Source organism: Leptodactylus fuscus, chromosome 5 (assembly GCF_031893055.1).
Source record: "Leptodactylus fuscus isolate aLepFus1 chromosome 5, aLepFus1.hap2, whole genome shotgun sequence".
NCBI classification, from domain to species: Eukaryota; Metazoa; Chordata; class Amphibia; order Anura; family Leptodactylidae; genus Leptodactylus; species Leptodactylus fuscus.
The window spans coordinates 49,511,965-49,524,651 of record NC_134269.1 but is presented as its reverse complement, the minus strand read 5'-3'; the positions used below and the strand labels follow the sequence as shown (position 1 = coordinate 49,524,651).

Genomic DNA, 12,687 nt, shown 5'->3' with positions numbered 1-12,687 from the left:
TGATTTGTGCCAGCAGTGCGTGGCAAGTACACGAACCCCATTATAATCTATGGGGTCCGTGTGCTCTCACTATACAGTGTTTGCAAATCCGTTCGGTATTCCGTTGGGGGGGGGGGGGGGTCCCCTTGCAGATTCCCCAAACGGATTACCATATGCAGATGTGAACGAGGGGTAAGGGTAAATGCACATGACCATGTGTATCTGGGGGTCCATGGTAAACCAGCACAGATGGCACATGGATGACGTTCATGTACCCTCCATGTACCCATTCATTTGTGCAGTTAGCCTGGGCAGCAAAATGGAAACGAATAGGACTTGTCCTGAATTTTGCCTCCATGCTCACAGCCCCCTACACACACCCGTGATAATACAGGGGCCACAGCAAATAATTGGTCAGCGCAAGAACTATTAAAATATACATTTAGCACATTGACAAAGTGCACATATGAGCATGGAGCCGGACCTTGACTCCTTACTTATATGAAATCATCTCTGTATCCAGATCACACACATAAGTCTATGGAGAAGGGAGGAAGCGTTGATGGATTTATTGCCTTGTAGGTATAGCAGTCATATTGGCGTTTATGTCTCTGTTTGAAGACTCCGCCACTGTGTGTGTCAAAAATCGCTGGATGATAAAGCACTGCAAGTCCGTCTGTTATGTCTATTGGTTTCAGTTTAAAGAACAGACACCTGATGGATCCCATAATAGTCATGGGGCACATTGGTGTCCACTATTTTAGCGGTTTGCAGGTTGTTGTTCTGGTCCGTCGGCGGACAGAGCACTGCACCGTCATATAACATATAACTTCTACTATTCATTCTTTATAACTGGAGTTACAGTAAGAAGGTAACCCAATAGGCATATGAAGAGGGATTGCCATCCTTAAGCAATCCCTTTCAAGATTACTTCAACTATAAATCAAAAAAATACGAGGAAGTACAAAGACAATAGGGCTTTGTGGCATTACCCGTGAGTCGCTGTAAGAAGAGGAGACTGCGTCACTGTAAACTTTCAGGTCACTGCAACTCACAAATGAATTTGTAGAGACCGAACCTATAGAAAGGCTCAGGAACAGAAAAATGGAATCCATTCGCTTCAAGCAGGGAGTGCCAATAGGGGCCCTGACCACACTCACCTTTTGAACAGCTCAGTCCATGTCCGCTTCTAGTGAAATGTAAAGCAGACACGTGCCCTGGAATAACACACTCAGAATAAACCATTTTACTACCTTTATTAAGAACGTCCTGGACAGGTTGCTCTCCCACACTGCAGGACAAGGACACAGGTATCAGGGCAAGTTGTAGACAGTACCAAAGCCCTGCGGACCAGCTCACACACACAAATATACAAATGTTAAAACAACCAATAACAAATTTTCTTAAGTTGGAAATGTAAAGTTAACAGAAGAAATAGGTGTTTAAAATGGGTATTGCCAAGGACAAAAAAAATCTCTGCAACAGAGTTGTATAGGTGCCCTGTCCTCACAGTTCCTGAAAATGAAAAAAAAAAATGAAGTCCTGCTTTTCACAGATCCTATTCAACTGAATCTTAGGTTATATCCAGGGAAAAGTAGTGCGACAACTAAAGTGACTGCGCACTCGGCATCCACTAGGGCTATGCAGGGATACACAACTACTGAACCAGGCGACTTTCCCAGTGGCAACTAGAATGGCAGCCATGTTTCTTGGCACTCACCCTTCCTACAACCCAATACATTCAGGAACTGTTTTTCTTATAGCACGGCCAGACAGAATGTTCAATGTGAGATACAGGAGGCAGATGATTCGTTTAGTCCTTCTTCCTTCATTATTTGCATAAAAGAAAGTGTCCTTGTGCTCAACCGTAGCTTGACATGTTTCTCACACGTTTGCTGCACCGGTATGCCGCCTGTCGATTTGCTGCAAACTAATTAAATAAGACACTAAAATAGTGAAAAGGCCAAAAATATCACATAAGTGAACAGACTACTTTATGTACACTTAGTTCAGCCCAGTAGGTGGCTCCACTAAGCACCAATGCTCATATAGGGAAGGGGGAGGGGGGGTTCCTTCGAAACACACACCAGCGGAGAACAGAAAGGTCTTCATTTCTCTACCACTGGGATCCAGTCCACCTTATGGAGTCTTGCATTGTCATGTGTGGCAGTCAATTTTACAGGTGTGAACAGAGCAAGCTGGGCACTGGGCTCCAGAACTAGAATAGTCTATACTAAGAGGTATCAATTTGATTCGGTTTTAATTTTAGGCGTTAGATTTCTAGATCCTTAACTATTCATGCACTGGAGTAAATTAAGGCTGTATGTGATGTTTAGTGAAAAGAAACTGCTTGTGCCATCTAACCCCTAGGGTGGATAGAAAAAAAAAAAAAAAAATGCCCGCTGTAAATGTGTACTATCCAAGGAATTATCTAAATCGGATGATCGCGGCAGTCCATCATTGGGCATGTGCGGTGAGTTAGCCAGTAGCAACACCCTTAGATTCCTAATGTACTGATATGTAGAATTGGATTATTGATCTGAACTGAATTTCAAGGCGCAGGATCTGCTTGAACAACATAGGTGTTACATAGTACAGTGCATGAGTCTATTTACACATATTACATACAAAATACAAAGATTTTATAAATATATTTGCAGAGAAACTGGTACTTGGCGGCACTGCTTACACTAGGAAGATTGGACCCTTCTTCAGAAAATATCCTAAGACACAGCCCTTCAATTCACATAGAACCGGGCACGTAACTCCCATGATATGGGGTCTGCATCATAAAGTCAGAATCCATAGGTGATCGTGTATCAAATGTACCAGGAGAGTACATATCCTAATACAGTATATCCAACAATGTGATCATGTGCGCAGTGGATCTTCTACAGGCAATGTTCCTGGCAAGAAGATATGTACAAGACAGTCATTGACTCCAGGTATTGTTGGGCGGCTTATGAACCTACTAGGTGGGAACTGAATCCAGATCAAAATTTCCAGCAAAAAGTTCATATTTACAGCCCCAAAGAAAAAAAAATGGTTAAAGAGTCAATCAATCAAGGAGGAAGCTCAACATCTACAGCCACAAGTGGTCTGTGTGATGGCCACTGCAGGAGTAGTCCTACTACAACCAGGTAGTGCCCCGTCCAAAAAAGAAGGGGGCAAGTAACTATAGAACAGGTCTGATCCTCCCCTGCACCAGTATGAACATGGTCTGTTCCTGGTCTTTGAGCCTCCTCTTACAGTACAAATGATAGACTAGAGAAAGACCCCAGCACTTGGCACGTATGATTCCATTCTTCCGTATATCCAGGTCACAGGTTACAGGGTCTCACCGAAATGATCTTTTCTGTATTCGGCTGCATCCACTTGTCCATCATTTTCATCATCTAAATAAAGAAGAAAAATGTTATTCCAGATCCAGTAGTATTAGATGCAAAACCACAAATTGAATAAACTAAAACAACCTGACCTACAGGAGACTGCTGAAGGGGAATGGGGTCAGCACGGAGGCATTGGGTCACTGGGATAAGTAACTAGTTCTGCACAGGAACACTAGCAATATGTAAGGGTAAAGGAGTACCAGAGTTTATGCTTCCTGCAGATCATAATGGGGTCAACTTATTAAGGATTTTCTGGGACATATATAGATGGGCCATCAGTATGTGATCGGTGAGGGTCCAACCTGATAGATTTTGCTGACCAGGAAATTACAGAGGCCGCAGTGTTTGGGTCAGCGCTGCAGCCCCTTCACTTAATACTAGGCACATTGCCATACAAAATTGTAGGGCCTGTGCTTGGTATTACCTGAATGGGACTCAACTTCTGCTATACCCATGTGACATCACCGCCACAGGGAAGAAGCTGTAGCCTCTACAAGCAGCTGAAGGGCAGGGGTCCTGGGCTTACTATTCTAAGGAAAGACCTGGTAAATCTCTTTAGGACCGGCATGTAGTATACCAGTCATAATGATCTGCTGTGCTTGTAGAAAATGTGGCAACATTATTAAGCATTGTACATGGCCTAATAATTGTGGCACATATTGGGACAACTATGTCCTACAATCTGGAATATGGTATGTATCTGGAATACAATCTGGTTACTGAAGACTTTTTTTTTTAAATAATTATCTTCTCAATCCAGTCTAGAACAAGAGGGTAGGTAGTCAGACTACAGAACAAAAGATAGCTCATGCAATAAGCTCCCTCCAAAATCCTGAGGCTGAGTACCCACATAGCAGTTGTACATGGTACATTTGCCAATACTGGCAGTGACCCTGAGAGATAATGGAGTTTTCCGTTATACTCTTCGTTCACTTAGTGGTTGGCGATAGATATATATATATAGATATATATATATATATATATATATATATATATATATAGATATATTCAACCAAGTACTTGACAAGGATGTCTATATGTACCATACCTGCTTTATTTTACCAGTGTAGCCCTTGGGTACCTCTAATAGGTGGTGACATTAATAGTCCCTTGTACTGCCATAAGGAGTCAGGAATGGTCATGGGCACGATTTCCTCAAGCCATGAACTGTCCCTCACTATGGAACCCTATAAGGATTGATCGTAAGCTGCAACAAATCCAATATTGTACTGTTCAACTTTCGCATGTAAGGGTAAGTTCACAGAGTTATTTTGCAGGCGGATTTGAGTTATTTTTTACTGTCTCTTTCATTTGAATGGGGTATGCAAGGCAGAATCCGCTGCCTGAAGATAAATCCTAAGGGTCCAATCATATGGAGGAAAATGGTGAGGAATTTGGTGTGGAAGCAGAAAAAGGAACCCACTTAAGTCAATGGGAGGCTTTTTTTGCAGCGCTGAAAATATAATTTTCACAACCCACCAGATATAGTCTGAACTGAAGTATATCTCTCCGCATATGGCGGACCTAAGTTTACAATGGGTAAGTATGTTGTGCCAAATATCTACAATAATCGTGCAATGCAATCTATATGAACTCCATGGTTTCCATAAACTCCTTTAGGTGTAGACTACATTGGGAACAGTGTGTGAGTCTTGATAGAATTGTGTACAGCATCTGGATATTAGAACCCCCCTCCCCATCCATCTTGGCCAAGACCAGAATGAATGGAGTAAGTACAGCAGGGAGGATGTAACTGCTAATGGGGTGCTCATGTAAAACAGAAAAATCCTTTAAAGGGGTATTCTATATATGTGAAGCCCGCCCCTATCCACAGGTCAGGGTGTAACTTGTTGATCACTAGGGGTCCCATCGCTGGGATTCCCCCCCCAAGGGTTAATGAGCATGGGGGTCCCTTGTAATTCCATATGACGGGAGAGGCTTGTTGTACATGCATAGATCTATGGGACTCCTGGAGATACCCAAGCACTGTACTTGACTGCCTTCAGCGGTCTCCAGATACCTCCTATACAAAATGAATACCTGTTCCTGTGATCTGTGAGGGGCCCAGAAGTTGGACCCCTACCAACTAGCAAGTTACCTCCTATCCCATTAGGGGACACTTAAAATACCTGGAATATTGAACTTATTGCAGAAATTTCTGCAAGTGCCCCATTCATCTGCAGAAACCAGTCCAACCAGATAAATGGAACTAATTTGCAATTTTTGCAGCAAACTGCGACATGTGAATTCACATTTACCATATGAAAAACTGCGATCACCACATGCACGACCATATATAACATGAATAACGACATAGACACATAACCCATGCTGTTTATAATGAATGCAGAGAAAGATGCACTGGCTATAACACCACAAACCAGATGAATCCTGTATACAAACACATGACTGATGCCGGTGAGTAAAACACGACGTATGTAGATTAGCAATAATACAGAAACATGCAATCTAGTACTAAATGTACAGAGCATCATACAAAGGCGGTAGTAGAGAGGTCATGCACAGAAGTCGGCATGCAGAACGAAGCAGAACACCCCACAGTCATCCAACATCTCAGCGATAAATGTATTGAAAGCCATTGCTGTGAAATGGTTATAAATAGCAGACACTCCTGGTGACGGCAGTCACGTGACTTGGATAATCCAGAGCTGGATTGTGTACAACATGGGGATAATTTGACGCAGGCAGAGCCCACGCTCACCTTGTACGTCTTCTTCTCCCCCATCACCATCCTCTTCCTCATTGTAGGCCAGCTCTGCCTGCTTGTCTGCCTCGTACTCACCCACGTTACCATCATCCCCGTTATAATCTGCCACTTTAGAACCATGTTGAGCATCTACAGGGGACTCATTCTCATCAAAAAACCGACCTGGGAAGTCGGGAGCAGGAAGGAGCAGAAAGGGATAGAAGAGGAGAGAAGGAAGGAAAATGTGAGAAAATTAGGAAACATCAGTATAGACAGGACAGGACTTTAACCCAAAAGACTGAGTCATCTGAAGATCACTACAATGCCGAAATCTAAAAAGGAGTCAAGAACAGGAGAGGCATAGTAGCTCTTTATATTAGACAGCGAATTGGTCCGACACAAGGGGAAGGGGGCAGGGTCTCGTAGCCAAATACATGAAATAGGACACATACAGTAATGCTAGACAAGTATAAATCACACATTTATGTCTGCGCAAAAAAACTTTATATAGATATCAACAAAAAACTAAATAGGTGTAGATGGGGAGCGTGCACAAATCCAGAATATATGGCACATGCATGGTAAATGAATAATGGGAGCATGCACTGAGAGTAGGGAGTCGGAGGCATTGTGCTGCCAAAAAAAGGAGATCTATATTGGAGCCACTTGGCATAATAAAGTCCTATACAAGACAATACAATTATAGGATCAGAATCTTTCCCCTTGATAAGCAGGAGCGGATCTAACGGTAAAGGGTCCAGCAATTGTAAGTGGCGAAAATTCCCAGCCGTCCGTGGTGGCAATGACAGCCTGAGCTTGAAGACAATACCTCAATGTTATCGGCAAAGTCATTGTGTGCAGTCAAATCCCTGGATACCCACAGCAGCCATTTTCCAGGATGTGTGGCCGTTCATGAGGCCTGTTGGGCTATGAGGTTATCAGATTCCTTGCAGCTTAATTTAAAGGTGCCGTTTACACCAAGACATCCCCCAAGATCAGCAAAGGATAACAAAATGTCACCTATATTTTGAGGACTTAAACACAGCGTGGCCAAAAATCTAATTTGTCCATCGTTTAATAGGCCAAGGGGTAACTTGGACAGGTCCCTATCAGGCTCCTGGTTTTTATTCAGATTACACCAAGGATATATATGACAAATAGGTGTTACCAGCTAAGGGGTGTTCCAACACAGTCTGACACTATCCAATCAGTGTTGACAGTTCAGACACACCCCTTTGAATGGTAACACCCAGTTGTCCATTTATTTATAAATTTCTAAGAATAATAGAGGACGAGCATAACATGCCATTATAAGAAAAGATGCTTCAGAATTGTTATCTTATGGGGAATACAAGTATTTACTTAGACGGGTCAAGCGAGGAGACAGGTCCTCTAAGCCGTATAATCATAGGTATTTGTTACCTAGGTATAGTTCTGTACAGATAGAAGGAGAGACAGCGATGAGCAGTATCACAAGGAGAAGAAAGGGTTACAATTCTATTAAAACAGTACAGGTATATAGAAAATCGTAGAGTGAGACATGGCCTATATATAAGTGTGGGAGCTTCTAACATCAGCCCCTGGCATATGAATAGCAATATCAGCTATACTCAGATAGAACATCCTGATCAATATCTGGACAACTTTCTATGTTACACTATAGTCCTGCCGTGTGTAAGCCAAACCTAGTTCACATATGGAAGTCAGAGACTAAAACTTTTTCATACTAAAACCAGCAAAGCCATCAGCGCACTCTTGTGGTTCTGGTTTCTGAAATTCTGTGCAAATAGTTGATAAGGACCAAAAAGTGTAACATTGCATGCGGACCAGTCACAATGGATCATATAGTAGGTGGTCAGGCTTACGCCATCCGTGCAAGAATTGCTCTACAACACCCATATTCCAAAAAAGAAGGCAAAGAGCCCCACAATATAGGGCGACTACTGACTACTATATTCTAGGACTAGATGTATCTTTACCAAAGGGAAAACTTCACGCCATAACAAAATTTAGTTTCAGCCTTTCGTCCGTATATGTAGTACAATACAGTATTATGTAAGAATTATGGAGAAAGAAAACGGTCCCTCTGGTAACTCCTACAGAAAACTACCCTGTAAATCAATGCCCAACCCATAGAAGAGCCTTGAAACATCATATAGCCGTCCAAGAGTCTCCTCCAAAAGTTAGAGGCACCCATTTGGTTGTGGTGTCCTCACCCCTGGTCAGCACAGAGCAGGGTACTAGTTGGTTAGGTGAGAGGCCTTTCATACAGCTTTTGGGGATTTAGTTTCTCCTTATGGAGAAAAACCCTGAAACAGATCTAGTCTACAGATGGGAGACTCCGGCTTGGCCATGTCTCAAGGTTAGTTAATGGGTAAAACAGTGACTTACATACAGGGTGGCTACCTAGAGAAACAGATTTCTTACTTTTAGAAAGCAGCCAATTTGTATAACCTTTCCCAAGGAGCATTTCCTGGCCCGGCTGGAAGGAAAGCCACAACTCCTTCCTATTGTCTTAAGGATAATAGAAGGATTCTGTGTGCGCCAATTCTATGGGTTTTGGTAAACAACTGTATTGTAGTGTAAAGGAATTTTAAAAAAATGCAGTTTATAATAAAGGAAAGTGAAGTGGAGATTGAGGTAAGTGTTCAGCCTCAGACTCCTCCAAAATCTATCGCTGTGCATCCCGCAGTGGAAAGCCAGAGCTTCAGCTTTCTGCCGCAGGTTTACTTGCTGCTTAGCCACAGAAATGGAATAAAAACGCAGTAGTCTCACCCCGCGAGCTCTATGGCTGCATCAAACACAGAATGTGCACCAAGATGGAGCAAGATGCAAGTTTAAAATGTTCTCCATCACCTCCTAACTAAAAACTGGCGGAATCTGCCTCAAAATAAATCTGAAGTACAGCCATACTGTAAGCTGCTTTCCAGAGCATGATAAGCGTGAATATTGCCTAAAGTATATCACTGCTGCAATGGGTTAAAGCCCGGATCACATGTGTGTTCGGGCCACTTAGTTCCCCTCTCCGCATGAAAAATGCAGAGAGAAAAGCGCAAGTAGCACTCTTCTCTCTGCATTTTTCGTGCAGAAACAGAGCGGAAACCACATGGATCCCATTATAGTCTATGGTGTCCACAGGTTTCCTTAGGTAAGCACTTTTTCATGTGGATTAGGTTTCCGTTTGGAGGGTCCCAAAGCAGACTTCCCGAACGGAAATCAATGCACAGATGTGAACTGGGGCTAAATGTACCCTGGCATTATCACCAAATGTACCCTGCCATTACCATGTACAACTAGGATTACACCACACACACACACACTCTACTGGCTGGCACAAAGAACCACAGACATCCATCTCACTTACAGAACGCCTGCAACAACTTCAACATGAAGATATCATCGGACCACGTCAAATCAGACATACACTATAGAAGACAGGCTGAACGGCAATGCCACTCTTGTGCCATGATACATTTGTGTTTCTATGTACCAAATTAATAACCCGCTCATTGCCAGGTATACCAGTCATACTTCTTATACGCCCATCATATTTGTGCATTGCATAACAATAGATTTACTCCATAAATTACAATAAATGTTCAAGAGCCAGAAGCCTGAATGTCCCATCATCATCCGTAAAAAACAAAGATTCACCTCTCCACCACACGGGAAGTAAACATGGCATCAGTTTCCATCAATCTGCCATAGTGATATTTGCTGGGTAACTGTAACTCCACACTTCATATATTATTTCCACATACGTAAATTATTAATGCAAAGAGGCCAAATGTTAAATTAACCAAGTCAAAGCATGTGTTACATGGGAGAGTATAACAAGGTGGTATAAATGAAGAGGCCGGGCACATAGTACAGAAGGACCACTGGGCTGGATGATCGTATACGTCACACACGCATTATATCAATTCTATACACACCATTTAGAAAAAACAATAGGACATATTTTATAAGGCTATGTTCACATGTAACTTTTTTGTATTTTGGCAGTGTGAAAGCTACTCATAAAAGAAGCAAGAAATCTCTTTTTGGACTGCAATTCTAGATTAGAGCTACAGTCATGGCTTCCGTTCTTAACTGGCATGAATGATGTCATGTATGCCATCAAAGGTAACCTCTTCTTAAAGGGGTTGTCCCATAATTAATACACAGGATAGGTGATGAATCTGAGAAATGGGAGTCCCATTAGTGGATCCCCCAATGTTCACAAGAATGGGGATACCCCCCTTCTGCTTCAATGCAGCGATTGTTGAACACATGCACTTGCCACTCCATTCACAGTCTATGGGACTAATAGTTAGTCAAATACAGAGCTCATCCCTCTTTGTCTTAGACCTTTACTCTGTTGAAACGGTGGATACAGAACCCCCGTTTTCATTATTGGTAAGGGTCCCGGCCATAGGAACACTTACCAAATACTATGTAAAGGTGATAAGTGTTTATTATAGGGCAATCCCTTTAAAAGGATTTTCCAGGACTTAAAAGTGTAACAATACAACTTTTTAATTTCCAATAAAAAAAAATATATATATATATCTATTTAATCCAGAACAACCCCTTTATTTATAGAATGAGGGGCTGTATTGTCTTTAGGTACCAGCAACTAAATAAACTAGATTATTTTGTTTGGAAATTTTGCCATCCTGTATTCGCAATTGTCAAAAACCCCCCCACAAGATATGGAATCACATTTGATCTATTCACAAACCAGCATCTCTACAAGTCTTTGTAACACCAAATCGGACCACTGGATGGCAGCAAATCCCTTGGCCATCTCTCGTCAGGTCTGCACTGAAATGAATAGGTTTCCACATCACATCGTCTGTTACTTCCAATATACATTATATTTCTAATATAAAACACAATGTACTTGCCAGTGGCGACAATGCTGAAAAATGGAGATTATAAAACACCATGAGCCGCAAACATGCCAGCAGGATAATAATACTGGTAAGTAACAGTAATAAATGACACGGCTAGCGATGACGTTTCTCCACCACAGACAGTACAGCGTGTTGCGGCTTCATTTACAGTACTGCCGTCCTTGCTGTGATAAGATAATGATTTGTAAGCTATTCATAATATCGTACTCACTCTGCTTTATATTTGGAAATATCATGGATTTCGGCTCTTTGGGGATTTGCTTCTGAGGCAGCTGACCAAAGTGCAGAGCGTTGTCTTCCACCGGGGAGTCCTTCTTAATACCAGGAGGAAGGTACTTGGCTAAGGAAGTGGAAAATACATAACAATGTTGTCTTAAGGCGGTTTACACAGCATTTTTATAGGTCTATCTTTTGTCTACCGTCTGTACTGCATTATCTGTATTATTCTATGTTGCTCTAGGTCAGACAGGGTTTTTTTTCTGGCATTCTTGTCATAGGCTTCTCTATAGGACTTGATAAATGCAAGGTAAGAAATAAAAATGGTAAAAATGGAAAAAATTCTTAAAAAATAAATGCAATTTTTTGCCAGAAAAAAACAAACAAACATACTATGGGGTAATTCACTATTCCCCCACATCAGAAAACTGGTATATATGGGAATAGTCATGGTGCACAGGCTATTTTTACGCCACTTTCCTCTTTTTGCGTGCCGCTCACCAAATTACTATAACGCACGCCAAAAAATGGTGCAAGTTATATAGGAAATCTATGCTAGTTCCTGACCTCTGTTCTCTGGCACAATATACTAAAATATATTCCAGATCTCAATTTTTTAGCATTATTTCACTGGGCCTCATGAAGAGAGAAGCCTCTGAGGGGGTCCCCTCGTGAGCCAACTAGCCACACTCACATTAGCACCGCTCACTGGGACCACAGCCCATGAAAGACCACTTACCTTGGGCGTTTGCAATAGAATCTGGTTGCAAAGAAGGTTGTTTCTCAGATTCCCCAATTTCATTGGCCAGGGCATGTAAGTCTACCTTCTTCTCAGCTACATAAGAGACACACATGAGTAAAGAACTAGAATATGGAGAACATATGGAACAATTCATCCCCCATTGTGCTCTTCAGACTCACCAGTGGGGACTGCATCTGGTTTCATTGGCTCGCTGTCTTCTATTTCTGGCATTCCTGCATCTCCACCAGCTTTGGCAGCATCTAAGATGTACCAGTCCAAATCATAATTCTATTTCATATATATATGTACATTTGTAAATGAATACCGCATTAAGGAATTTTCAGTTTTTATAGTGGGGTCACCCAATCAAGAAGAACTTCTGCTCTGGAGACACATACATATGCATATGCATTATGCAAACACTGCTGATATTAAGGGTAAACATGCAATCCCTTATTTCTCCTAGGGAGGCGCTGGAGGGAAATTAAGCACTTGCTGCTGAAGTCCCTCAGAGATTACCATCGCTAGGGGATCATTCTACCAAGAAAGTTTCATCCAAAATGGACAAGCCCATGCGGGAGAATTTGTCCTTGCCTAATGTCACAACAGGCAGGAGCGAAACTGTGAAAGGACATGTTAACCCATCAGATCATATATGAAAAATCCCAAAAATTAAATAGAGATGCAGAGAAAATGTGAAAAAAAAAAACGACTAGGAAAATCCTGCTATGGTAAAGTATGATTCCTGTTTACAGG

The 12,687-nt window shown here is 42.0% G+C and overlaps 1 protein-coding gene across 2 annotated transcripts in view; it reads right to left on the bottom strand.

Annotated features, from left to right (window-relative positions):
• Positions 1 to 1,218: 1,218 nt before the first annotated feature.
• Positions 1,219 to 12,687, bottom strand: part of GOLM2 (golgi membrane protein 2) — a 28,769-nt gene continuing 17,300 nt past the window's right edge. Inside the window, exons 6-10 of one of the 2 annotated variants that reach the window (XM_075273080.1) lie at positions 12,111 to 12,191; positions 11,929 to 12,024; positions 11,185 to 11,313; positions 6,091 to 6,258; positions 1,219 to 3,374 (exon numbers count right to left, since the gene is read on the bottom strand). In XM_075273080.1, coding sequence (XP_075129181.1) covers positions 3,307 to 3,374; positions 6,091 to 6,258; positions 11,185 to 11,313; positions 11,929 to 12,024; positions 12,111 to 12,191 — 542 coding nt within the window. In that variant the 3' untranslated portion in view covers positions 1,219 to 3,306. The remainder of the gene's footprint in view (positions 3,375 to 6,090; positions 6,259 to 11,184; positions 11,314 to 11,928; positions 12,025 to 12,110; positions 12,192 to 12,687) is intronic. The other variant, XM_075273081.1, reaches the window with a different exon arrangement.